At 37.5% G+C, this 27,821-nt stretch overlaps 5 protein-coding genes across 5 annotated transcripts; 2 read left to right on the plus strand and 3 right to left on the minus strand.

Moving 5' to 3' along the window:
• Positions 1-1,995: 1,995 nt before the first annotated feature.
• On the plus strand, positions 1,996-4,736 carry LOC101291123 (DNA topoisomerase 1-like). Its single transcript, XM_004293405.1, has 11 exons — positions 1,996-2,096; positions 2,208-2,261; positions 2,340-2,465; positions 2,725-2,805; positions 2,893-2,980; positions 3,097-3,230; positions 3,677-3,745; positions 3,843-3,932; positions 4,106-4,197; positions 4,291-4,453; positions 4,611-4,736. Exons 2-11 carry the CDS (start codon positions 2,217-2,219, stop codon positions 4,677-4,679), a joined length of 957 nt encoding a protein of 318 aa, XP_004293453.1. The 5' UTR covers positions 1,996-2,096; positions 2,208-2,216; the 3' UTR covers positions 4,680-4,736.
• A 1,282-nt stretch (positions 4,737-6,018) lies between these two features.
• Positions 6,019-9,181, plus strand: LOC101291408 (WRKY transcription factor 1-like). Its single transcript, XM_004293406.1, has 5 exons — positions 6,019-6,061; positions 6,676-7,497; positions 7,586-7,736; positions 7,841-7,996; positions 8,266-9,181. Exons 2-5 carry the CDS (start codon positions 6,801-6,803, stop codon positions 8,777-8,779), a joined length of 1,518 nt encoding a protein of 505 aa, XP_004293454.1. The 5' UTR covers positions 6,019-6,061; positions 6,676-6,800; the 3' UTR covers positions 8,780-9,181.
• A 77-nt stretch (positions 9,182-9,258) lies between these two features.
• Positions 9,259-11,395, minus strand: LOC101291701 (scarecrow-like transcription factor PAT1-like). Its single transcript, XM_004293407.1, has one exon. The coding sequence runs from the start codon at positions 11,256-11,258 to the stop codon at positions 9,603-9,605; it is 1,656 nt and encodes a 551-aa protein (XP_004293455.1). The 5' UTR covers positions 11,259-11,395; the 3' UTR covers positions 9,259-9,602.
• Positions 11,396-16,729: 5,334 nt separating this feature from the next.
• On the minus strand, positions 16,730-18,006 carry LOC101291995 (glucan endo-1,3-beta-glucosidase 1-like). Its single transcript, XM_004293408.1, has 3 exons — positions 17,940-18,006; positions 17,530-17,784; positions 16,730-16,875 (listed from the first exon to the last, which is right to left on the minus strand). The coding sequence occupies exons 1-3, from the start codon at positions 18,004-18,006 to the stop codon at positions 16,841-16,843; spliced, it is 357 nt and encodes a 118-aa protein (XP_004293456.1). The 3' UTR covers positions 16,730-16,840.
• Positions 18,007-18,579: 573 nt separating this feature from the next.
• LOC101292285 (histidine kinase 2-like) lies at positions 18,580-27,572 on the minus strand. Its single transcript, XM_004293409.1, has 14 exons — positions 26,885-27,572; positions 25,823-26,086; positions 24,726-25,238; positions 23,821-24,096; positions 23,180-23,349; positions 22,888-23,100; positions 22,612-22,798; positions 22,442-22,493; positions 22,124-22,353; positions 21,912-22,010; positions 21,132-21,796; positions 20,077-20,580; positions 19,283-19,689; positions 18,580-19,070 (listed from the first exon to the last, which is right to left on the minus strand). Exons 1-13 carry the CDS (start codon positions 27,191-27,193, stop codon positions 19,440-19,442), a joined length of 3,732 nt encoding a protein of 1,243 aa, XP_004293457.1. The 5' UTR covers positions 27,194-27,572; the 3' UTR covers positions 18,580-19,070; positions 19,283-19,439.
• Positions 27,573-27,821: the final 249 nt, after the last annotated feature.

Below are 27,821 nucleotides of genomic sequence, written 5' to 3' on the forward strand. Positions count from 1 at the left end.
ATAAACATTTCCATTGAAATTGATAAAAACGTGATTAAATACTTGGATTTATATTTGAATCACTATGACACAATCTCTCTTTATAGAGATATAGGGTTATTATAATTCTCCAAACAATAATTTCTCTACAAGTACAGTGTACATATAGTTGTTATATGGGCGATAGACTTATGACAAATTGTCTTGTTTTATTATGAATATGTTAAAGGCACATTACTAAACGCGTACCCCTAAATTTTATATGTCATTATAAACATATTGCCTAATCAAATCCTTAAAAGATTGATATTACCAAAGGCTCCATGAATGATTACTAAAGCATTAAGCTCACTCATAGAATCATATAGTCTGAAGTTTATATACCTATTCCATTATAGTTAAAATGACTTATTGCCTAAATGAGTATTATGTACGGCAAGACTAAAAAATTGAATTCGTATCACAATATCACAATATATTCTAATTATGCTCCTATGAGATTATTAATTTTACAAATTCATACTTATGGTCTACTATACATGATACATGTAATTTATCAAATACATGATATTGGAGCTTGCATCAATCAATCAAACCTAAAATTCTCAAAAATAAATAAATTATGTTACCTAAACATATGCACGTTACACTCTTTTTTCCTTTGACAAAGATTGTTTTTATCCCACAAAATTTTTACCTGGCAAGGTTTTTTTATTTTTAATAAATGGCTGGTGCGGCTGACCTCAAGCCTTCATTTAATGAAATAGTCGAATAGAAATGGCGACATGAAGCCTAAATCCCTGATTAAAAATACCCGAAATGATATCGAAAATCTCTACAACATACTTGTATTTTAACAAGCACCAACTAGCAAAAAGTAATTACTTAAATGACGACTCTATTTGTTTTGTCACAGTGGTGATATAATGGAAAGATCAATAACATTTTCACAATTACATATCCTAATGTTAAATAATTCAGCTTTCATACTATGTTGCCCCCGGAGAATAAACCCGACAACATTTAGTTTTATCCTACCACTAGGAGGTTGCGAACATTTGACCAAGCAAAACAAGCGTATCCCACCTATAGCAGCTAAGGCACACAAGGTGCATAGACCAGCACAAGACCCTTCGCGTCCTACTCAAACAAAACCAAGACTTATTTGCATAGAAAAACTAAAAATAAAATAACTAGTAATTAAAATCCACCAACAAGGCCTAAAAGCAAACGCTTGGCCCAACATGCCGACGCATCAAGTCTTCAGCCTTGATGTCGACGTCTTTCGTCGTGAACACTCATCTTCGCTTTTAGGTATATATAAGTAGATCATCTCTACAAATTTTCAGTCAAATTGATAATCGTTAAGACATTTTAAAATTGTGATTTAGAACTAAGAAAATGAACGGTTCATGTTAAATAATTTCAGTTCGTTCATTGATTTAATTCATTTTCGATACCTTAACAATCACCAAATTAGCTGAAAATTTGTAAAGATGATCTACTCATATATACAAACTATTTGAAGGGTTAAAATGAGAAATTATGATAGAAAAATAGGTCAAATTAAGAAAATTCGTACCTTTTAAAAAAGAGGTTTGATCTGAAAAGTGGCTAGAGAGTCGACGGCATTCGATAGGGAGAGATCGCACAAAGATGTTCTGTGTTTTTCTTCCATGCGTGAGAGGCGCGTTCTAACCCTAACACTATGTTTGGTGATAAAGAGATTTTTTTACCTAATAAGATTTTTAACAAGACAACAATAAGCTTGTCCAACTACTATTATACATTGTTGGACAACAATAAGAAATGTTGTAAATATTAAAATATATAAATATTCATATAAATATTTATTAATTATGTCATTATAATGTAAATCATTCTCTTATACAAGGACACTCTTTTCTGTCTCTCTCACGTTGTTTTACAGTATTAATCCCTCGGCCTCTCTCCCTCTCTCAGAACTTGTCATCTTCTTTCATCCCTTCGCTACTTCCCTGCCTCGGTCCCTCCCGCAAACTTCTGTCATCCCACTCAGTCGACCATCATCTTCAGTCGACCGAGACAGCCACGATCGTCGAACCACTCACAAGGAACGCCATCTCTTTGAATTTCAGGTTTATTATAAGTTTTCAATCTTTTTATTGAAATCCACATATCTGGGCTAGTAAATTGTAATACTGAATTTCTTGATGAACATAATGATAAGCTCCGTTTTGGTTTTTTAGGTGTCTGGAATGGAAACTGACAGGGAGACATATGAGAAAGCAAGGATGCTGAAGGTGGTGGATTTAATCTCACTCATATCTGTGCTTTATATACAAATAATTCTCAACTTGTTAATTGCCATTTGGGTGCAGGAATATATAGCAAATATCAGGGCTGCATACACGAGGGATTTTACAAGTGAAGATGAAGTAAAGCAGCAGAAAGCAGTTGCCACCTATCTGATTGATAAAGTTGGTCTCCGCTCTGGAACTGAGAAGGTGTAGTTCGTTGATCTATAGCATTACTTTAGCTGATTGTAATCATTGTATGTAGATATCTTCAAACACATCAGATTTTGCATACAATCTAAATTAATAATCTTAAAAGAATGTGTAGCAATTCGCACTTCAACTTCTAGCATCCTGTTTTTTGCGCAGGATTTGTGGGATCTTCAATCTCAATCCAAATCGTAGGGAGCAATTTATTCTCAGAGAAATTAATAGTTTGTAGTGCATGCTTGACTTTTATTTCCTGCAGAATTTTGGTACAACGGTTTTTTATGGTTGCTGCGCGATTAAAGTAGAGAATGTAAGAGCAATCCCTCCGAGCTCATTGGAGGTAAAAATGCTTGTCCTTGTGGCTTATGCGTTTTATTTTTTCAACCAGTAATTAACATATCATCTGATTTTATCTTGACAAAACCAGTTTGTCTTCCAAATAAAGGATATAACATCGAAAATTACTCTTGAAGTTGAGCTTCCTGTTTACAAGGCAATTCTACAGTTGCGGACTGGTGAGTTAACTGTTTTTTGCAGTATATGAAGCTCTCAAACATATGTCATAATACATATGCACACATATTGAAGCTGAAGCCAATGATTATATGGTTTCCTTTTGTATTTGCTTCAGGGAAGTATGAGGATGATTATCTCTTTGACAAATTGGATACCACTAAATTGAATACACATCTAAATGAGCTGATGCCAGGCCTTACATTTGAAGTGTTTTGTATATACAATACATCTGTAACTTTGGAGAACATGGTAAGTTGATGTTGCCTCGCAGACTTTGAACTGGGTATACCATGGCGTAATGCTCAGGAATTAAGCTATATTTCTTTTCATTCTATTTTGGGTTGATTTTACTGGTATAAGTTACAGTGCCAATGATGTTTGGGGCCTAATGAAGAATCAGTATAAAACTTCTTCATCAAACTTGATAATTAAAATTTCACCATCTGTTTGGCGCCTAGCGTTGTTTGGATTTTTTTTTTCTTCCACTTTAGTCAAAGAAGTTATTTGGATGTTGGCCTAGTTTGTATGTAAATGAGCATTGACAAGGTCAATAGAGGATTTTGACTTTTAACACCTTCTCTAGTCTGGTTATTTATGCGGTCTCATATTCTGGTGCACTCTTTTCCCTCCACTTCTTTCTTTCTCTTCCTGCTTTACTATTATTACATATCCTTATTATTTTGTCGTTTTGGCAGCTGAACAAGGAAAATATAGAGGGAGATCTCTCTGACATAAATAAAGTTTTTTCACATGCATATAATCAGGTGAAGATGGAGTGTCTTATGATTATATAATTTGTAATGATTTAGACATACTGTCATCTTTCACTCAGTGGCTTTATTTTTGGTATTTTATTTGCAGGTTTCTCCTGTCATTCATAGCAATGCAACTACTTGCACTACTGTGATGGGTGTAATGCGCCACAATGCGAGGCAGATTGATAAACTTCAGGTAATTAATGTCCTTATTCGGAACTTGATAGATGAACTTAGGTGCTCTTCCCTGAAAATTGTATGTGAAGGCGATGATGTAATGTGGATTCAAGACCAAGAATCCAAACAATTAGATGCATAGTGGTGCTACAGAAAATGATTTTCTCAGTTGGGTTTTATTTTGTGCTGCAGGGCACTTTGGAGCAGCTTAAAAAAGATTTGGCCAATGCAGAAGAAGGGAAGCTACTCAAAGATGCTGAAGAGGAGAGAGAGTTGACAGAGCTGTAATTTGTCCTTTTTATTTGCCTGACATATTCTTAGTTTTACTCTTTTTATGGTGGTTCATTGTAATTATATGTGAGTTTGATATGTTACAGACCGGAGTGGAAGATAGCTCGCACAGCATTTTCAATTAGACAGCTGAAACGGAGAATGGAGGAGGGGCCAAGACCATACCCGTTGACGTCCATGATTGAATACTGTTATGACCCTAGGATCGCTGTTGCGTGGTGCAGGCGTAATGGAGTTCCTGTTGAGGAGGTAATCTCTTTAAGAAATAATGTTGCCAGTAGATGCATGCTTGCTTCCTCTTCTGATTGTGCAAACTGGATAATGCACCTACCCATTTTTGTTGTTAACACTTTGTTTAAGTAACGGCTTGGTGCAAAATTTTGATACGATCATTTGCTATTTGCAGACTATCCCCACGGTCAGATTGACACAGTGTGCCTGGGCATTGGATGTGGGCCCTGACTTCAGATTCTGAAACTTAGAAAAGGTTGTTATGGGTGTGTTTGTCGCAGAAATAGAGACGTTGTACTAATTTAAGTTCCAAGTTTAAGAACGTTCTAAGTAGAGACAATGTACTAATCTAAGTTTAAGAACGTTCTAAGTTTAATTAGTACAAAACTATACCCATTGTCTGCTTTCTTCTCCGACTCCACATAAAACGGATTCGGAGTCTTCCTCAAATCATCCAAACTCTATCCATAATAACCGGAGTTTTCCCCACAACCGGAGCATAAAGCACCTCAAAGCTCCCTTCCTCTTTCGGCCTATCCATCATCTTCCCATGAAACCTGGTATTCGTGCGACTAATCTCCTTGTCCAAGCTCTTCATCCTCACCGCCCTCTCTTCCAACGTCAACGGAGCCTCACCCATGTCGGCAGGATGCATGGTACATTAACATATTCTTAGCCGTATACTTCCACCCTTCCAATGTTCTCGGCGGCGGCTTCAAAAAAATGTACTCCGCGGCTGATCTGAAGTCCTGTAATCGTCAGTAAAATTATTAACAAAATTATTCTAGTGATATGATAAATGGACCGAGCGCATGGCTGAACGCCAGTCTTGCTTCCATACCCTTTGTGCAAATGTGGTTAGAGCCCCAGATTAAGAGCATCTTTAGCAGACTCTCTATATTGGTTTCTTAGTCATTTTAGAGAGCGAGTTTAGTTTTTTTTATTATCAATTTTACCAGCTCCAGCAGACTAGCAAGTGGCTAGCTATTTTAACTTTTAGCTACCTTGCTTTTAGCTATCTTGCTAGCTAAATATAGCTAACGAGATGAGGCTCTCTATAATTTATGTTAATTAAATGTATTCATTTTAAGTCATTTTATGTAATATTAAAACACATTTAAATTATTTTTCTTTATTTGATCAATAATATAAATCAAAACTTTAGTTGATACAGAGAATACTGACATGAGCTATTCTTAAAATGACTAATCAAACAAATTTTTAGTTATTTTGATTAAAATTTAACTGTAAATAATTAACATCGCTAAATATGCTCTAAGAGCGCTGTCTAATTAGAAAGGAACATTTAATCATATTTATCACACTTTGAAGAAAAAGAAAAGAAATATAAAATAAACTGTACACCCCTAGCTCAGGTGTGGGTCCACTGTAATGATTCCCACAATACCAACTAAGGTCCACATATTCCTCCCTGCACCTCCTCCCACCCAACCCATTTCTCCTCCCTCCCCCTTCTTTCTCTCCCCCCATCGTAATTCTGGATTAGACTTCCACTCTCACCTCTCTCACTCCACCCAATTCCGACCGTCAGCTCAAATCTCCACCTCCGCCGTGATCTCATCTCCGCCCGCTTAATCGGACCCACCTCTTCGCCAAATTCATAGGGTTTGTACTCTCAGCTCCTCAATTTACAGCTTCGCATATTGTTCTTTCAGTCATTTTTTTTGGGTGTACAATTTTTACGTAAAGCTGCGTGCAGCTCGGGATTTAATATTTTTGGTAAATTAATTTGCTGAAATTGTAGCTCTTGATTGATTGACTCAGACTCTGTCTGGTCGCTGAGAAAATGTCAAAAAATAGCGTAATTATGCGAGTTATGGTTGTCTAAACCCTAGTGAACTGTTAGAACTGAGAGCTAGTTGGGTAGTACTATAGTAGGATTGCTTCACTTACTTGCTGAATTTCTTATAAAAATAATTAAAAATCTAATTTTTCAGGTTGGAATCTGGAGTATTGTATCTGTATGTGAAGTAGTGAAATTTCAAAGTAATGCTAGTAATATTGCTACTGCTACAACTTTTTATGTAACATGCAGCAACCAGTTTTGAACTAACAAGCCCAGATATGCAGCAACCAATTTTGAACTAACAAGCCCAACTTTTTATGTAATATGGTTATGGTGACCCGTACGAGTGTCCAATTTCAGTTCTTTTTGCTTTTTTGATTGCTCTGTGGCTACCAAGTCCTGACCTTGCTGTTTTTTTTTTTACTTGTTTTAGATAAACAGAGTTGAACAACGAGTGGTATGTGCATTTTTTTTTGGAGGCAAGGCCGGTTGTGTGACTGAAAGAACTGTGGGTTGAGCTGCAAGCTTGTGTGTGTCTGATATAAGAATCAAGGTCACATGGTTTCGCCACAGAAAGATGTAACGGATGAAGTTGCATCTGATAATACACCAAAGAAGGAGAATGATGTAAAGGATGAAGTTGCATCTGATAATACACCGAAGAAGGAGAGTGATGTAAAGGATGAAGTTGCATCTGATAATACACCGAAGAAGGAGAATATTGATACTGCAATCCATGGGTCGCCACATCAAACCCCTACTAATGGGGTCTGTCCATTGAAATTAGATGATAAAGGAAGCGCTTTTTCTAAAATACCTAATACAGCATTGCAGGCGCCTGATGGTGGTATTACTGCATTGCAATCCAATCAAGAAGGCAGTGTTTCCTCATTAACATCTGAGAAAGCATTGCTGACACCTGAGACTGGTTCCGTTGTCTTGCAACATGGTCATGAAGGAACCACTTCATCTAGAGTGCGTGAGAAACCATTAGAGGATGGTTATAACTGGAGAAAGTATGGGCAGAAACTTGTTAGGGGAAATATATATGTCCGAAGTTACTACAGATGTACCCATCCTAAATGTCCTGTGAAGAGGCAAGTAGAACGCTCCCAAAATGGGCAGATAACAGATACAGTTTACTTTGGTCAGCATGATCATCCTAAACCTCAACTTAATGTCCCTATAGCTGTTGGCTTTGCTGTGTCCGTTGGTGAAGAGAAAGCAGAACAGCGCTTGTTAACCAGTGTTGAAGGTGAGGAACTTACTTTGTTATATCTGGTTCTGGTTTTTACATCGAGAAATTCGGTTCATCTATTAATTTGATAACCTCGTATTTGAAGATAAACCATTGGAGGCACATGGCAACTCACCCAACAAAACTGAGCCAGTTGATCTCCTTCAGCTTTCAAATATTGCAGAGAATGAAGCTGTGCAGGGTGTGCTCTCTTTATCTAATAGAACGAGAGATGGTGATCCAGACCCAAAAAGACAGTATGTTAATGCATGAATATCCTCTTCTTTCTTTTCCTACATGATATTATGGTCACCTCACCTTTGTTTAATTGCCCCTTGCCCCCTGAAAAAAAAAAATACAGGAAGAAGGAAAAACATTATGGAAACTCCACTCCGGTGGATAAGCCAACTGGTGAACTGCGTGTTGTTCAGACTATGAGTGAGGTTGATATTGTCAATGATGGGTACAGATGGCGCAAATATGGGCAAAAATTAGTAAAAGGCAATCCAAATCCCAGGTAAAATAAATTTAATGGTCCACTTTTTTTTCTTTTTCTTTTTTCTTTTTTTAATGTTTGGTATGTGTCCCTAGTTCAGTAAGGCATTATTTTTCTTCATTGAACTTGCACATACAGTTCTATATGCTTTAGTCTAATTTGGTGGGTTTGTCGGAGAAGGATGAGAAGGGAATTTGTTTATCTGTAGTTGGCCATAATTTCTGTGGTATGAGCCATTTCTTTAGAGCTTTCTTCTCACTCTTTTGTGCTTTTGCCATTGCATTGTTTAGGAGTTACTATAGATGCTCAAATCCTGGATGTCCTGTAAAGAAACATGTAGAGAGGGCGATTAATGATTCAAAAGTGGTTATAGCCACGTATGAGGGGCAACATGACCATGATGTTCCCCCCTCAAGGACTGTCACTTTTAATGGTACGGCATCAAATGTGTTGCCAGCAGTCCACATTGGTGACTCTGGAACCAAAATAGAAGGGCATGCTATCAGCCATGTTGCATCTACTAGCCCAAAACATGAAAGTAAACCAATCGAACAACCTGATTCTGAGTCAAGAACTAAATCACGAAGGATTGATGCTGCTGCCTCTGAAATGGTCGATGATACTGATATGGGACCTGAAAGAAAGTTAAATGAGCAATTGATTGGTAAAGCATGTGTCCAAGAAGAAGGTGATCCCCCTGAAACTATTGTTTGTAGGGCAATTAAACTGCAGAATGGCGAGTCAGGAAGTATTCCATCAAAGCAAGAAATTCGAAAGCCAAAAACAGAACCTGTTCATGGTTAACTTGCCATGCTCCGTCGAGATTCATCTAGACTCTAAATAATACATTCAAGTACCGGGACACTTCTGCATCTTGGGGTTTATCTTATTCTTTCTTCCTCTATTTTCCTTTTGGGTGAGAATGACCTTTAGGCAGGTACTCTTAGCTGGAGGGTAGGACGGTAGGAGCTTGATGGAATGACATTAATGTTTGACAGTGTCATAAATTGTGTTATTTATCTGGATCAAATATTCTCAGAGATGTAGGTCATTAGACTGGGGACTCAGGAGTGCCTAAATAGATAGCTATGGTTGTTAGTGTAGTAGTATTCTGTAAACTGTTTGGCTCGAAATTCTGTAAGGCTTTGTGAAGATAAATGTATGCCAAATATTAAGTCGTATGCAGATTAGTTGAGATTGTTACCAGTCTGAGTTGGTTTGACTTGTCCCTTAGACCATTATACAATTTTGAATCAGTTTGAAAGACTAAAACCCAGACAGTTATTGAGAATTTTTTTTTGAAAAGGACCAACCCAATCAATTTGAATTCACTTTGTTTATTGGTTTTCAAATAAACTCCTTCCAAAAAGAAGGGGACAAGGAAAAAGCATGGGTGCCAGTTTCTCAACAACCATGTACAAACGCCTGAAATCAGTTCTCCCACAACCAGTCGAACCACAGAGGTTCATGGCCTCGAAGAGAATGGCTAGCTCCAGTTTATGAAGTGTACACAGCCGATGGTACCCTTATAAGCAGTTAGCAGCTAACAAAAGTTCAAAAGCAGAAGAGAAAAACATGCTCTGTTCTAACTTCTAAGCTTGCCTTGTCGCATTCCAAGAAGGAAGCACTAATTGGTGCCAGGTTTGCACTTCCATGCACAAGAAGCAACCAAATCTCTGTTCTTCCAGCCGAGATAGAGCGCACCATCTCTCTCTTGAAGCCTATACTTGTCTGAGTAGTTCTTGAGCAGTGTCTTGATGGTTGCATTTACCAAGGAACTTAAAGGGTATGGAGTAAATCCTGCCATTGCAAACCGCGACCTCCACTTCCCGAGAAGCTCATGTCTTTCCACCCTCTCAATTCCCTCGCATGCTATTATGTTCACAACTTCCTTGGCCAAGCAATGTTGCTCAACATTGATCCTCTCCTTGTGATCCCTCGGAAGAGTTACATCTATTGACTCAAACATAGCCGTGTAGTAATTTAGTGTTTCTACAAACCTCGGAAAAAATGCAGCAGTGTTTGTGTTTGATTCTTGCTCAACCAGGGTCACAACTTTTGGAGACAAGCTCTTAACCAACCTCAGTAGCCGATCACGGTGATTCTGAGTGCTGACGCTCTCATCTGGCATGTGATGCAGCATGAATGCAAAGTTCATAGCCAAAGCCTCCCCTGGTCTAACCCCAAGATTCTCCAGCTGAACATCACAACCAGAGATAGCAGCAGCATGGAACTCAAATGGCACCTTAAACATCTCTGCAAGCTTAGATAGCCTCTTTCCCACAATATTGAGTCCTCCACCTCGTGCATAAGCTGACGTCGAATCATCAATCCCGGTTATTCGAATATGGGGTGGTCCTCCAGGTCTTGCTGCAAAAGCCTGGATTAAAGTCAACCACTGACTCCCCTGACCAATTTGAAAATCAATGATGTGGACTTTATCTTCATCCTTCATGGCTTCCGCAATGGCTCCATTTGCAGACATATACCCAAACTTGAAGTAGGGACAGACCTCGTAAAGAATATGCATGTAAGACAGGAGTTCAGAACTTGCTGGTTCTTTGCATCTCAATGCTTTACAGATGCTGCTCCCTGAGGATGCTCGACGCGCAACTAGTCCTTCCAACATGTATGCTCCCAACCTTTGAATTGGTTCCCCAGAAACCGAAACCATCTGGCGTAATTCATCCATCATCCATTGTGCCATCAACAGATCATTATCCGCTACTGCTTTTGCACAGAAGATCAGGACTTGATTTAAATCCTTCTTAGATATTGAGTCCATAATCTGTCCCCAGCTGTCCACTTCTGGCCTGGTATTTCTTGCCCCATTCTGAAGGGAACTGCAATAGTTGTCAAAGATATTGGAATCGCCAAGCATTGCAGTTTCTAGTTCTTTTAGCTTGTACTTGAAGTCGGTTGCATCATCAGTAATGCAGGAGCCACTTATTGGAGAGCCGTACATATGATCAGGAGAATGGTGCTGGTAATGAGAATCTTGCTCATGCTGTGACATCGGGCTTCCGCTGGGTGAGAAACTGACAGTTGATGAGGAGGTATAAAGAGTGTTGTAGCTGCCATTTGTTGAGGATGACTCCAATGTGCAGTACCTCTCATGGAAACTCTGAGCCGTGGAGTGGGTACTTTGGCTGCTCTCATTGTATGCTGGTTGGTGGTCCAAGATCCGGAATGGAGGCAAGCAATAGGCTTCTACTTCTTGCTTCGGTTGATAGTGCAACCGTTTCGACATACCTGAACTTCTGTGCTGCTTTGATGCTTGCATTGGACAACAGCTGCAGCAATGAAGGATTTGTCTCTTCTTGCCAAAAGCTGGCTCTCTCTCTATTTATTGTTATTCAGTATTCATGGGAGCAATATAGAACACCTTGGATTCTATTGGTAGAACAGTACCTTTATGACAACTGGTTGCACCAATATCTGGGACAAAGAGGTCACGGCCTACTATAGCACGAGAATACAGCATAATCTGCATCAAAGAATGAGGAGATCTGTGAGTAAGCATACCCCAAGATAACACAGATAAAAAGCAACTAAGTTCCAACGCATTTGGGAAAGTAAACAGAACTTCAAATCTTCAAGACGAAATTAAAATTCTCATATCTGGCAAAAGAGGAGACACCGACGGATCAAATCCCTTTTCCCAGTTTACCTTGTATACTGCTAGTGTAAGATAGCTTAAAATTTTCTCTGCAATTTTTTTTTTTTTTTTGTTACTTCTTGATCTTCATTTCCTTCAATTATTTGCAGTGACCTGTGAAACTTAAAACATTTTCTCCTACACCTATTAACCTCCCAACTGATGAAGGTCAGACATCCTCAAATTATCATCCCTCGGTTGATTTTAAAAAGAAAAAGGCACCCTGAAGCAAGTGATTTATTTCAACCAATCGAATGTTCTCAGCTAACCAAACCTCACACACTTGCAACAACCAAAAGAAGCTTTGGGCACAGAACACTTCATATTAAGAAACATCAAATTATAAAAACAAATTGGGGGATTCTCACGTATTCTTCCAGATGATTACGTCATTATAAGATGAAACAAACAATTACCACATTCCATCCAATAAATCATAAGAGAACAAGAAAAGCACTAATCTTTGGCCTCACACAATGAAACCAAATTTTCATTTCATGAGAAACCCATTTTGTTTAAAGCCAATGATGAGCTTATATACCTAAAAGAACAGCAACAACAACCAATTTCATCGTTTTCAGGCTTCAAGTTCGAGTCTTTCCAGCAAAAAACAAAGAACATATGAAAACAGAGCAGCTAATCAACTGAAGAGGAACACAAAGTTCATACATGACATATGAAGAATCATCACAAACCCAGTTATAGAAATAAACAATCAGATATGATAACACACCTTAGACTTCTAACTTTCCAGTTTATGGAATGGTTTATCACAACCACCACCATGAGTGTAAAATTAGAGGAATTTCAGTGAGGGTTTAAAATCTCATAAATAATAGAACCCTGGTCTAAGAAAATTTCCAACTTCAACATCAAATCTCGGTTTTGACAAGAATACCTTATTGGAGGAATTTCAAGGTTTGGAATTCCACGCCAAGACCAGAGAAGCCTTCTGACTGAGGGAGTAAGATAGAAGGCAGAGAGAGAGAGAGCAGAAAGAGAATCCACCTGTGGGACTATAAAAAATTCTCCATTAGAAAAAGCCCAGCAATTGCTTTGAAACTACATCACTACCACTAGGATATGTTTGCAACATGGGTTTTTGTGGAAGTTACCAAAATACTCACCATGTTCTCTCCACAGGATAGTTCAAACTTCAAACCTAACCAGCTCTTGTGATAAACCATTGCCCACATTGTTTATTGTACACTTGATAGAACTTTCCCATATTTTGCAGCTAAAGTTGGCTTGCTAATTTAATTGGGAAGGTTATGAGTTTAATTTTCATGTTTAAAATAGTACAACCAAGATCTTTTGTGGATACTACATCTTCTTGTTTTGATTTGAAGACCAGTATTTGATTATGTGTTGGAAACTTGGAATGCATCTAGAACTAGTTGCTTGATATCAAATTAACATAGTTCATTGAAGATGATACATGACAATCTGACATGATCAAGAGTTCAAGACTCTAGTTGGGTCTGTTGAATGTACTTCAGAAACTTTGTACATGTATGTATTTGTCTCATTGATCCTTCAAGGTACCTAACCTAAACAACTTGGTACAAGAAACTGATTTAGTGTCATATACAGTTCAATGTGTTAGACATAGACTTCCAAAGCGAAAGTCTTGGAGTAGAAATGGACCATTTGGTTTGAAGTGGGATTTGGCATTGGGTTTGAACCAGATGGTGGGGGTGGTGACGATCTGGTTCATCTGGGAAAGTGACATATATGGTTGAGCAGAGGAGAACCTAATAATGGTAAAAGTGATAAGTTGAGAGATGACGTATTGGAAAGTAGTGCCTTCCACTTCTGATAACATGCTCTGCCTTTCTCGTCATGTATACATTTCATTCATTCATCCTATGATTCATATCTGCAAAAATATCAAGTTGCACTTATGTTAATTTGAGAAAGATATCAATATATGCTCGAATAATTTGGACGGTATATCATGATGGGGTGTTCAATAATATTAGCCATTTTATTCAACCCACTAAGGGATTAGGAGTGCTAGTAAAGACTGTAAAGGCAATCAATCCATTCTTTCAAATTCATCTTAGTATTCTTATCTATGTGTATGATTGAAAAGGATATGTGATCTTTATTTGAGCTCAACGTTTCTATAAGCAGGCTTCCGAAGTAAGAGAATGCATGCCGGTTTAAGCAAAGTACGTGATAAATTGCTTAAAAAACATAATGCAACCATCAATGACAACTGAAAAAAATTAATTGTTGAACTTATCTATCTAGTTGCTCGGAGAATTTCATAAATCAAGGCATGCTCACCTAAAGAGACTGTTCTTAAGATAATATGAGAGACAATTATATATAACGGCTGAAAATAAATGCCACAGTTTAAAATTATTATGATTTTATATTTTTGTATTTAATACATATGATTGAGATGCATTTGTTATTCCGTCATTTAAAACTGTCCGTTATGTGAGCAAACATGCTCATAAATTCAACACTAAACAGTTAACAAACACCAGAGTTTACAAAATTATGGATCAGTATAATCTAACCTGAGAGTAAGAAATTGAGTGTTTAATGAAATTGCCCAAAGAAGAAACCTTATCTTTGCTCCTCATTGTTAGGACTTTGGGGTGTACGAAGTACTATGGTTTTGATCAATGAAAATCACTTTATGCGCATGCAACTATATGACATCTGACAGCTAGACAAATGTGGACTCCATAAAATCAGTCACAAAATTCTTATTCTAGAAGAAGCATAGATTAATGTTAATTAACCATTAACAAGTGTTTATTTTGGGACCCCAAGAGAGAATTTCACACCTTCAATCCATGAAAGTGTAAGCATGAGTGTGATTGTAAATCCTTAAATATGTTTGTTAATTAGTAGAATCAGATGTGCAAAAGAAACCAAGTTAAAAAAGGGAATCTTGTTGCTTCCTCGTCCCCTCTAAATGAGTGTAGTTAGTGGCCCATTATCTTATCTCAAATCACCCTTTATCAATCCCTCCTTGGCATTTTGTGTTTGTTCTTCATGCAAAAGAGAAAGACAGCGAGACAGAGTAGCATTTTACTTCAAGGAAGAATCAAGTAAGATTAAGGTTCAAGTTAAAAGGACCTCTAATCTTCTCCAATATTGGTGTTTGTGGAAATCTCAAATGCTTATGGCATGTACTGTTATGCCAACTCCATTCTTGTTATGGGTTAAAATTAAGTAACATAATTGCTGTATTATTAGTTTCCGATTCATATAGCTAGCTTATTTATATACATCATAATCTCACGTTCTATATGATAATGGTGGCTTCAATGAAATGATATTGTTGTTTGTAGACAAAGTGAAAACTTATGTCTAGACCAAATGCCAAATAATTAGCTAGCTAGCTTATCATCTCCGGTAGTTAGTTGGAAACTTGAAACGAATGCTTACACACGATCAAAACCAATTAGTCACCTAACTAACAAAACTTAGGTAAGAGGCTCCCAAATTTAGCTAGGGCTCATGATATGGAACAAGAAACATGGTCTCTCACAACTAAGACATACAAGACTAGGATGTTTTCACTTTTCACAGTTACCATCAAAGCAACTCTACTTGGCTTTCCAAAGTTACATGAAGTGAAGCAAATGATGGAAATGAAATGAGTGAAGCAAAAGGAAATGATGAGAGGGCTTGACTTCTTGAACCACATTTGTGAGTTTCCCCTATCATCACGCCGACCATGTTTTTCAGCTTTCTAACTTGGGAGAGACTAGATTGATAGGAGCAGCATCTTCTTCCTGCATGCTTTGCATTTTCTGGTTTTGTTTTCATCTTCTTTTTCTTGCATGCTTATTCTGCAAATACAAAAATTTTGGGTCCAAACTCCGAGCTTGTTCTGCATTTAGGGTTACATGTAGGACCTTCTTGCTATCTCCTCCTCTTCTTTTTGGAAACAACCCTCTTTATTAATTATGTGTCTGAGTTTTTGGACCTAAAATGTTGGGATTGTTTGCTCGATTTCATGAGCTCTTGTTTGTTTAATGGTCATGCATGGCTTCTGGGACGAGGACAATGTAACATTCTCATTACCAATGGGACAATAGGTTTTGTTTTTTCCCCCGAGAAAGAGGAAATAAGAGAACTCGATACAGTATGAGTGTATGAAAACTTGTAGTAGTAGGAAACATGCATGTAAACTCATATTCAAGTTTAGATTTTGAATCCCTCCAATCCTTTTGGTCTATAGTTGTAACTTCAAAAAGACATTAGTGTAATAGAAGTAGAGTGTTGCTATTAACACACTATTTTAGTCTATTCACACATCATTTCAAATGTTAAATGAGGTGTATGAATAGAGAAAAATGGTGTGTGAATAGCTACACCTTAAAAGTAAACTAAATTTTGTCTAACCACACAAATGTGACGAGATGATAACAAGACTCCAATTCTTCAACAACAACAAGTCAACAACCATGAACTAATGATCGTATACCATACTGCTAGTGAGAATTGATTCGACGAGTTTCAATGTTTCATGTCCAAAAAAGATAAAAAGCTAACATGTCAGCCACAACTCACAACACACAGGCTGCATTATTAGGTAAGTGAGTTGTGTGAAACAATTTATCATTTTGAAAGTGATGACAGTAACCCAAATGCTTCTATCATCTCAAAAGAAAGCAGAACTGGTTTTAACTAGAATACTAGATAACTCCTCAGCCTACCCAATCGCCTAAAAGGCCAGAAAGGAGGGGAAGCCTCAGCTAGTGAATAAAATTGGAAGAACCAAAGTCCTGACAAATCATGCCCCAAAAGCCCACAAAAGATATCAGTAATTCACAATTTCACATAAGCTCTTCCTCTGAGAATCCAAAGTTTCATCATGTTCATTCCTGAAGCACCATATATTCATTCATGTTTTTCATTTGGGATTCAATCATTGAATGTGTTAAATGGGTGTTAGTAATCTCTGTTCTCCAAAAACATCATAGAAATTAGCCTTACTGTGTGCCTATGAAGGCATATAGAAAATAAGAGAGATCAGAATGATTTGAACCTTACTTTTAGTAGGTTGTGCACTAAGCTTACTCTAAAGAAAAAGTAAACACCAGAAAATTCCAATATTTCTTATCCTGCTGCAACAGCCAACTAGTTAGAACAAACTTTATTAGGATTTGATCCTTACATCACAGCATTCTCTATTTCAAAAGTTTGATCATGGCACCTCTTCCATTCCCTTTACATCAAGGAAAATATTCATACTTGCAAGGGCCATGACCTGCAGGCAAACATTTCGAAAATCGTCAAGTTGTCTCCAACCATGTATCTTAGACAATTCCCCTCTTGTAATTTCATCAAGGTAAAATCAATTTTATGCAACTTTCAGGTGACATTTTCGCTTTGAACCTGGAAAAGAAAAGGTTGTGCCCAACAAATCGTTTTTCTACTTTGGAAAATGCATGTGAGTGTACATGTGCTGTTATTGTTGTGTACAACATAAGCAAACAAGTTTGAGTAGATCCCACATTATGGTTCTTTTTGTTTTATATATATCCTTTTTGGCGTGATCAAAGGTAAACCACTGGTTTGTGAAGCTAAAACTAACCCAGATTCGTTTTCTGGATGAGCCAACTCAATCACAACTGTTGAAAGCTGCTCCTAATCTTATTGAAGAGATCCTAACTCTAAATTTGTTCACCAAATAATATGCCGATATGCATTGTGATCGAAGCTAATTAGATACTATACAAAGTGTAGATGTTGTTGCATCATTTGGTGAACAAATTTAGTAACTCTTGAGCTTCGATAGTATAACAGATCCAAATTTCCTACATTTTCTATCTAGGCACATGGACATTGCCTTATCTTGACTCAACACCATGTGATCATATGCATTGTCCAAAACAAAAGGTTAACTGAGTTTAGTGCTTACTGGGATCAAGTTCTGTAATCATGGCAGCTCCCTTGAAGTAGCAAGATGCACCTTTATGTTTGAACTTCTGGTAGTAGTTGTTGAAGGCATAGGAAGCATGGTCTTTCAGAGTGTTTGGGGAAAAGCAAGGTTGGTTCATCTGGATCTTGCTACAATCTGCACCTCCTGCACCACAAGCCCAATCTATTGCTGCCTGCAGCTCACCGTCCGGGGTTTGTTCATCAGCAATACACCATTGCTCATAATCCGCATCCACTGTAAATTGCAATATTGTGATAGTACACACATGCACACGGTAAAAGACTATGCCAGAAGAAGTTTAACATACTAGACAGTGTGCCTAAATTTTCCATGAAGCTTTTAGCTGATACAAATGGACATGAAACTCAAAAGGGCATGGTGAGTTTTACCTGATTTGAGTGAAACTAGTGAGAGAAGGAGCAGAGCAAGCGTTATCCTTATCAGAATGGTAGACATTGCAGTGTGTTTGAGAGATAGAGATCTAAAATTCTTTAACCTGGATGACCTATATATATCCATATGGAAATGTAATGGCCAGAGACACCGATCTATATTATATTGAAGTGTTAAACTAGTGCTTCAATTCTTTGATCTCTATTAATAAGTTACCACACCTTCAAGTTTCTTTCTTGGCAGACATAGAGTGATGATTTTACTAATTTACAACATTATATAGGCTGTCATGTACTAAATAGTAGATATAATCAAATAAATTGATCAAATTTAACTCAAAGAATTTTAATCTATATATGCATCTGCAAGAATTCAGAACCTTTCTGGTGCATGACTGCATGCTCTATATTTATGTAATGCAACTCATCGTGGCCAACACATTTTACTCTCTTTGTAGTTTTAAGTAGACCTCTTGCTATACTTCAGAAAATTTAGGTAGAAGCATTAATAACAAACCCCAGCACAAGTTTATGAAGAGAACAAACCCAGTACACACAGCCGACAAAATGTGATTCATTTTCCACGAATGGTTCGTGAGGAGAGCAACAAAACAAAGGGAATAGGCAAAAGGTTTGTGACAATTGCAATTGAGCAAGAAATTCTTTATTCACTTCAGTATACAAATGTGTTACACTCTGCTGTACTCTGTAGACATAAGGTTGCAACAAGTTTTTCCTTAAATACACCATCTTATTCAGTCTATCCCTCATAATGTCAAAGCAGCAATCATCAACTGTTACGATTGGATGATCTGATCTTCCGACCTTCAAGGATTCAATTTATTTTCCAAAGAAGATGAAAGATCTTTTCATCTCATCAAAGTTAAGGAATGCGATGATATTGGCATTACAAGAATTTTACATTTCTACATCTGTCTTAAATGGACACAGGAAAAAAGAAGAAAAGAAATCACTACTCTACAGAGAAAAGATGAGTATGTACAGGAATTGCCATCATTTATCCTCATTGCTTTGCAGATGATCATTATCAAATGACCATAAACTAGCCAACCTCCCCTTATATATACACACACCAACGCATTGCCAGTGGCCAGATGCTCACTACTTCTGGAAAAACAAAATGAGGAATGATTAAGCATTTTTTTGTATATAGTTGAGAAAAGAGTGCAGGTGATATTCTGAAATGCATGAGCCACATTAAGTTCACTACATTAGCAGGGAGACTTTCAATAAAACAAAGGTCATTGTCACAATCCATCATGCAGAGTCCATGCATTTGATGCTTATATGCAAAGCATGCCAAGAAGACTGATACTTACCAGATTCAAAGAAACTGTATAATGTGGACAGAACTTTTTTTCTCTCGACCAGGTCATGGCAGTGGAGAGCCCATGATCCACTGTGGGCATTGATCCGAAATAAAACAGATCAATGGCTAGACTGCCGGTAAAACCACATTCATAGTTGTCCTCTCTATTAACCAGACTCAAAGAATTTTGCTACTGCTGTATATAATTGTTCTTCTTCAAATGGCTTTGACACGTAGTCATCCATCCCACACTTCTTGCACTCTTCATTTGAAGCCTGAATCACATCAGCTGTCATGGCTAATATTGGTGTGTGCCAATATTCCACATTGCCAAACATCTCGATTGGTGCTTCCCCAGATGCAATTTTCTCATTTACCTCATTCTCCATACATCGGATTCGACGAGTTGCTTCGAATCTGTATAATCAAGACACTATTAAAAGTGCAAACAGTACTCTAAAAGGAGGAATATAGAATGGGAAACTTTGATATCAACATATGCACAACACCTAAATTTGTTCCTGATCTTTCCTTTATATGAAAATGAACAAGATAGTATATGATGATATAACTAACATATAAGAAATGCCTAAGCATATCAACCAGTATACAACAAATTGTGCTGCCAAGTCAATCACAATCTGAATTTGGCCTCAATGAATCCAACTGAGGCTGCAATCAGGTGGTTCTATAAGCTGACTAAACAAGGGTAGTATCCTTAAGTATGTAGGATGTAATCTTTTATTCTTTTGTATTCAAATATAAAACACAAATCAGAAAATAGATAACAAGCAGATTGATTACCCGTCCATTTCTGGCATTTGGAGGTCCATAAAGCAAGCGTCAAAGTTGTGAGGTGGCTTAAGCATGTCTAAAGCAGTCTTCCCACTATCGACACAGGTGACAATTGCTCCATATTTCTTTAAAGCACCTTCTGCCACTCTTCTGTTGACTGCATTATCATCCACTACCAAAATCTTCCTGCCTTGTAGTAACTTTCCAAGAGTTGGTTTTTTTATGTTCACAAGCCTCTTTTTACCGCTTACAAGGGCCTCTTGGAAGCAAGCAATTAAGACACTTAACCGAAGAGGCTTCATCAATACATTATCTACAAGACCAGAAGATTTTAGTTCATTACGTTCAGTAGCACTAATGGAGGTAGCCAGGAGAAATATCTTCGGAAAGTTCAAGGGAGACCCCACGCTGCAATTTTGCCTATGCTCTTTAACTGACTGATGGAATGTAAGACCAGTTTCTTTATCCCAAACATCTTTGTCGATAAGAACCATGGCCAAACATGTGGATAGGCTGCATGCAGGACAGTTAACAGTGCATTAGTAAAATCAAACAGATGTTGAATAATTGCTCGTAGAATCTTCACAAAGCTCAAGTTATATTTTTAAATACCCTCTTCTTTATCAAACTTTTGAAAGAAAATATTGGTTCTCTTTCTTTTATTATTATTATTTTTTTTTTAAATCATTGATGGATGTGCCTTGAGATGAAATATTTTTTCTTTACTTTTTAATTTTCCGACCAATAAAACCCCTTTTTTGAGGGAAGCGTCAAGAAAAATTAGTTAGTAGCAAAAGTTTGTCCATCATTTATTTCCCGCTCCTCTATTTTAAAGTCTAGGGAAAGCAAGGAAACTTGCAACAGTTTCAAGGGGCTCGATGATTGATTTTCTTTTTAATCAAAAATTTTCTTAGTCCATCGCATAAGAAAATGTGTCATGTTCATTATAATAAAATGCTACAGAATGATTTGTTTCAGGATATGAATTTCTTTCTTTTCTTATCTTGTTGAAGTATATGAAACGTCATCTAAGAATAAACCATAATTGAAAAGGTAATACTCACCTTGTCTTGCTCGTACTAGATAGATAAGAGCATGCTGATTCTAGATTGGAAGCAATATCTGCAGTTATCCCCAATCTCTGCATATGATATCTTGTGACTTCAGTTCGGGTGATTCTCTTATCTATTACCAGTGCTCTCAGGCCTTGAAATTCTGACACAGCTGGTTCATACTGGGGCCACTTCGTATCTAGAGAACTTGTATTTCCTCTCTCAAATGACCCGGTAAATGAAAAGGTACTTCCAATGCCAGGTTCACTCACAAACCCTATCTCCCCACACATGAGATCTACCAGACGTTTACTAATGCTCAATCCAATTCCAGTACCACCATAAGTTCTAGAAGTGGAACTATCAGCCTGCATAAAAGGTGTGAAGATGCGACTTTGTGCATCTAATGGAATACCTACACCAGTATCCTCAACTGTAACAAGTAATTTTATCATATCAGGTTCCTCCACTGTCGTGCTGCTTAAAGTTTTGAAACGCTCCCAGCTTTTCCATCTATCAACCACAGGAAAGCCACTCAATGTATTATAAGTTTTGTTCGAGTGGTCTCCAACTAAATTCAAGCCTTGTCTTAGAACTTCATCCATAAGATCAGGTGGACCCCTCACTTCATCTGCCAGATGCACCGAGACAAATATATGTCCTTTGTCATGGGTGAACTTCAGTTCAAACAAACAAACAATTAGCACGGCAATAAAAACATATGAACTTGTAACATTTCTGAAATGTAGAAAGGGAAGTATCTCCAAACAAACAACAGGAAACATATCTAACCTTGATACAATTCCCAACCAAGTTCGTAATTATCTGCCGAAGGCGTCCTGGATCTCCAATGACAACTTCCGGAACCAAATTGGAGACATAAACAGCCAACTTTTCTCACACAAAACAAAACCAAAAACCATAATTTTGTAAGAACTGATATAAAAGAAAACAGAAAGAATCAAATAAGAATGCTATACTTGAAATTTCTTTTTTCTTTTTACCTCAATCCCTTTTTCATTCGTTTTTCCTGAGAAAAGTGATAGCACATTATCAAGCACCGATCGTAGATCAAAAGGTAAAGTTTCAAGTTCCAGCCGTCCTGATTCTATCTTGGCTTGATCAAGAACCTCATTTATAAGTGAGATAAGATCTCTTCCACTAGCATGAGCAGTCTCAGCATAATCTTGTTGATTTGCATCAAGATTTGTGTCCATCAGCATTTGCAGCATACCTGGATTTTGATAGGAAGAACCATCAAAATATGTAAAGTTGTAATTTTTGCAAAATAGTAACTATTTCACAAGAATTTTCTCACTTACCTAAAACACCATTCATTGGTGTCCGGATTTCATGGGAAACAGTTGCAAGGAACTGCAGTAGAGAGAGAAGTCAGGCAACATGATCAGACATAAATGTCTTTTAGTTGACAAATGGCTATAGGTTTAAGGAGTAACTTTTATAGCCAACTGACAAAAAGGACAACTTGTACCTGAGATTTGGCCACATCTGCAGCTTCTGCGCGAACTTTGAGTTCCATCATCTCACAAAAGTCTGCCTCTACCTTTGCTATTCGGCTTATGGCCGCATGAAATATATGACCAACTAGCAAGGTAATTACTAGGACTCCAACTGATGCACTTACTGCCGTCCATGGAAAAGGAGGTTTATGCTTAAACCTACAATTCAAAGGAAACTGTTTACACTGGGGAAAAAAAATCCACTAATTTAGGCTGATATATAAAATTAATGATGTATCAGATCTAACCTGCAGTGCATTTCATGTTTGCGTTGTGGATCACCAAAATCAAGGCCGCTAATGTGCAACAGCCCAGTATCAACAACATCAGTTCCATACATGTTGATCAGATAAGATGCGTTAGTTGTATCATAAACATTAACAACGATTGTTTGCTTGCTCGCAAGTTGGTGCAGGAGCTTCTCCACAAGAGATGGAACATCGTAAGATGCACCTAGATACCTATTATAAAGCATTATAGCAATATAAGAAGAAAGAAAGAAAAAAAGAGTTCAAAAAAGAAACATGGTTGCAAATGTACCCCACAGTCGCTTGAATTCGTTCTTCTGATGTGGCATCTGGAGGCAAGTCGATATTATACACAGCAAATGTGAGAACAACACCCAAGTGATTGGATTTCAATAGCTTAAAAGGGGAAGTCAGTACTCCCTTTCCTGTTGACCTTGCTCGCAAGATGTTCTCACGGTCATCCTACATTGTTTAATCAACAGTTTTTAACATCAGCATACGTGAATGGTAATGGAAATTAGAATATGGCTTCGGAGGAACTGGTTTGTAAACGCTATTATTAAAATATTCTGTACACAAAAGTTTGATGACACCATGGACTATGGGTAGATACACCTCCTCAAAGGCTGGCTATAACTAAAAAAGAACTGACCAATAAGTAGGTCCACAAGATCCAAAAGTGTGTATTTTGAAAACCACATAACCGTGCCAGAGCAAAAGAATCAATAACTATATACAACATACATATGCAGATTCGAATTTAGTGAAGATGTACTAATTTTACATTCCAATACGGTTTTAATTTAGTAAATGCATACACAGGAACATAGGAGCTGACAATGGAAGTGTTAGAGCCCTGGGGTACAGCAGGCAATTATTTTTTTTTAAAATGAAAATGGGAGAGAGACAGAGAGAAAAAAAAAAAAGGCAAACCTTTCCTGACATCATGTCAATTGAGACAATATGGGAGACCGTTTCTTGAGAAAATATCACTGGTGCATATTCATCTTGAATAGGGGCAGGATCCAAGCTTTCTGGAAGAAAATCTTGGACAAGAGTCTGGTCATCAGTTTCCATTTTCTTTATTGTCCATCCATGTTCCCTCTCAAATTGTTCCCTCTCAGCATGAGTAACTTTTAAAGCATAAGCAACACCACTAGTAAGTGGTCTCTCAAAAGCTGTTCTTTCTGTGTATTCACCGAATGTTTTCTGTTGATAAAAAAAAATTCATCATTCACAATCACATAGCAGAGCACAGGAGTAAAGTTGATTGCATTTTTGCATTCTTCCGAATTCTTCGTTATAGTATAAAATCCTTGAATCGATAAAATCCTTGAATCGCATTTACACAGCAGCTAATAAACTGAGTGAAGGCAATGGGACAATTGACCACCCCATCCCTTTACTCTAAAATTATTTATATATCGACCACATATAGACCAAAAAAGGGATGGAACTACAATATGAAATTCGGTAAAAGTGCAGTATTGTCAACTGTTTAATATATGTGGGTGTGTGTGTGTGTGTGTGTGTGTGTGTGTACAAAACCCTTTGCCTTTACATTTCTTTACTGAGATGCTCAAAACTTGTTTACCTATCCTAGAGATAGAACCGGTGCTTAAAGACTTTCAGTATTATACTCTATGAGTGTATAACGCACTGGCAACACGCGTCTAAAATGTTTATTTGTAAATGGATTTTTATCAAAACATTGGTTTTGATTCACAATTAAAGCAATCTGGATGCCACTGACATGAGTTATTCTATTGATATGATTGATGACTTGAGAAATATAATCCAGTACCCAAAAACAACATTAGGGTAGGTAGGGGACATACCTGATCAATGGCAGACGGATGCTTCCCATGGTGAAATGTGGAGACAAGAATAGCTAAAGCATGAACATGATTCAGGCTCACATTGAACTGATCTTGCAACATTCGGGCTCGTTCATCACACATGTTGGCAAGTGTTTCTTCTCTCCACAAAAAATCTCTTTCATTCAAGTGGAAAAATAACGAAATTGACGTAATAACTCCAATGAAGACAAATACGATTAGGAGCTTCTTCCTCCACGTGCATGCAACCTTTCGAGGACTTTGAGTTTGTTGTTGCTGTTTCTCTGGCTGCTTCCTACTACCGACTGACTGTTCTTGAACCATTTTCTTTTGGCAGGAGCACTCATGAACCAGCTTCTGTTTCTGGTTCCTCCATAATTTTAAAGAAAAACCAGATAATTGGTAGCACAAAATCATCCCAACAAAAACCCATGAACATCCCTTCATCAAACAACAATATATATGAGAATCCTCTTTTGCGCACTCTACCTTTGCGCCTGATCCCAATGCTTCCTAATAAAAGCACAAGCAAAAACAAACAAAAAAGAACTCTGATTAGTTTGTTCTTTCCAGATTAGGAAGATATGTAATGTACTGGAGATTATCCTCAGATAACAATCCCCCATCTATGTTTTTTACATATGTAACTATATGAATTTGGACTTTGGAATGCATATCAGATGCATGATCCATGAAAGATACCATACCTATGACTCAAGTAGGAAAGAACGATATGCAATCATTATTGAAGAACATAAGGATCCATGAGGTTCCATTTATATCTCCAAGACTCATTATTCTGGTTTTCTATTTCCATTTGTTCAGTATTGTTATTATTTTCTAGTCTTCCGTCCCCTTAACCTGGTAATAATATTTGGAGCAGAACCTCCTTCGTTGATTATCTCACCCTTCACAGATATTTAGCCTGTCTCTGGTGTATAAAAACCAGACTAGACTGACTGATTAAACCTGGTTAACTATTTTGGTTCTCTTATTTAATGATTCAAGAGGGGTTGCTCATGGTTCACATAACATAGCAGCATGCATATAATGTATGGAAAATTTGGAATCTGAATTGTTCCTAGTCAAAGTTCTACCTTTTGACAAATCCTATTAGTGGATACTGTAGACTGCGGAACTTTTGCCAATGAATTTTCTTGTAGCAATGATAGGTCAAGCATCCTGGGGATGTTTAGTTCTTGAACCGGGCATTGGTCCTCGGCTTCAACATATTCTCCCACCCATTTATGATGCTCTTGAAATTCTGTCTCATCTGAACACACTGCCTTCAGAGCACAGGAAATGCCATCAGTTAAAAGCATCCCAGGTCCTGTTTCTTTGGTACATTCAAGGGATTCTATCTGCAATGCACACAGAGACAAGTGAGATGAACTGGAAAAAGGCAACATGTAAAAGCTTCAAAACACATTTTACTGTAACTATGCAATTCATTCCGCTTGATACATATGCAATTGATCTAGGGGAATGAGTTGCTATGATCGAGTTTGTCTCGAGAGGCTTCTAGCATATGATTGCTTAAAGAGACACCATCTCATTATAATTGATCAAAATTCACAACTTAGTTCTTACAGTTGCCAGAAGAATAGAACTGCAGCATCACAACACAATGCCATACAGGAAATTTTTAGGATTTTGCAAACATTCCCAGCTGGGTACCTATCAGCCACCCTTAACCTCCCCCATCCCCTCTTCTAAGGAAGGAACAGAGGAAGGTGGGAGGGAAGATGAGATGGGTGCCAATTGGGTATTTCTGCCATCCCTTACCAAAGCTGATAGAAGATTGCTTGGTATTATTACTTTACCATAATCTACGGAATCGGCTAGACTATATCCTGCATGTACGCACATACCGAAGTACATAAAACTTCAGAAAAATGAAGTGTACCAATACAGATAGAAACTCCTTTGATCAAAAGTAAGAACCCAATTAACTATTGGGAACTCCAAAAACCAGAAGAGGAAGCCAAGTTCAAAACCGGAAGATCACAATCTAGGTGTGAAGCCAATTTTGTACAGGAACATCATGAAGAACAGTAGAAAGAAGCTACCATGTTTTATTTATGATATTGTTTACAAACTTTAAGGAATTTCGAAACAGATAAAAAGGAAAAGGGCAGAATCAAAGAGCTTAGAGTCACCTGATCTGATTCAGAGAACAAGGAAGCTAAAGCCAGAAGCTGGTTCTTGCTGACATTGAAATGCTGCTGCAAGATTGGAGCTTTCTTTCCACACATCTCTGGAGTCTTCTCTTTAATATCCAGAATTCCCTCATGGAAACCCAATAAGAACCAAACAACTGCAATAGAACCTAAAATCCCAAGAAGTAGAAGCTTTCTTCTTGAATATATGACACAATTAGGCCCATCCAAGGGCTCCATTGCCTTGTTTAACTTGAAATTAGCAGGTAATCTGCCATTAAACCCAGACACCCTGCAATTCAGATACATGCTACTAAAGCACACACCACTCTAACTAATCCTCTAAGCTACAAAAACCCAGATAATTTTCACCAGAAGGAGCACACCAAACCCATAAAGATCAATGCTTTGAGACAAACAAGTGAAATCTAATGGAACCCACTTGAGGTTTGAACTGAATTAGACCACCAAATCTGAAAAATAAAGACAAGTGGTCCAACACCTTTTTACCCTCAAAACCTTCTCTGTTTTTTTCCCACTTCAAACTTCAACACCAAGTGCATTTCTTTGCATCTGTGAATCATGCAAACCCATCAAAGCCACAACTTTTCTTGGGTACAACACTGAACATAGGTACCTACCAATAATGCTGAAACAAACCCTTGTGATAATTATTTGGGCAACCTGTGAAGAAATCATTAAGAAGAAAAGAAAAATGGAGTCTTTTCTGTATCTGGCTCTTTCTATGCCACTCAAAGAGAAGCATCCACAGAGAGAGAGAGAGAGAGAGAGAGAGAGACGAACCTGACAAAAAAATTGATTGGACTGGAGTTGGTTTCTACAAAATTCCAACTGGAATCAATTATCAGAGTGAGAGAGAGAAAAGAAAAAGAAATTATAATGTGTGTCCCTTCCCTTATTTTTTCTTGTTTAAACT

Source organism: Fragaria vesca, linkage group LG3 (assembly GCF_000184155.1).
Source record: "Fragaria vesca subsp. vesca linkage group LG3, FraVesHawaii_1.0, whole genome shotgun sequence".
Classification (NCBI taxonomy): Eukaryota; Viridiplantae; Streptophyta; class Magnoliopsida; order Rosales; family Rosaceae; genus Fragaria; species Fragaria vesca.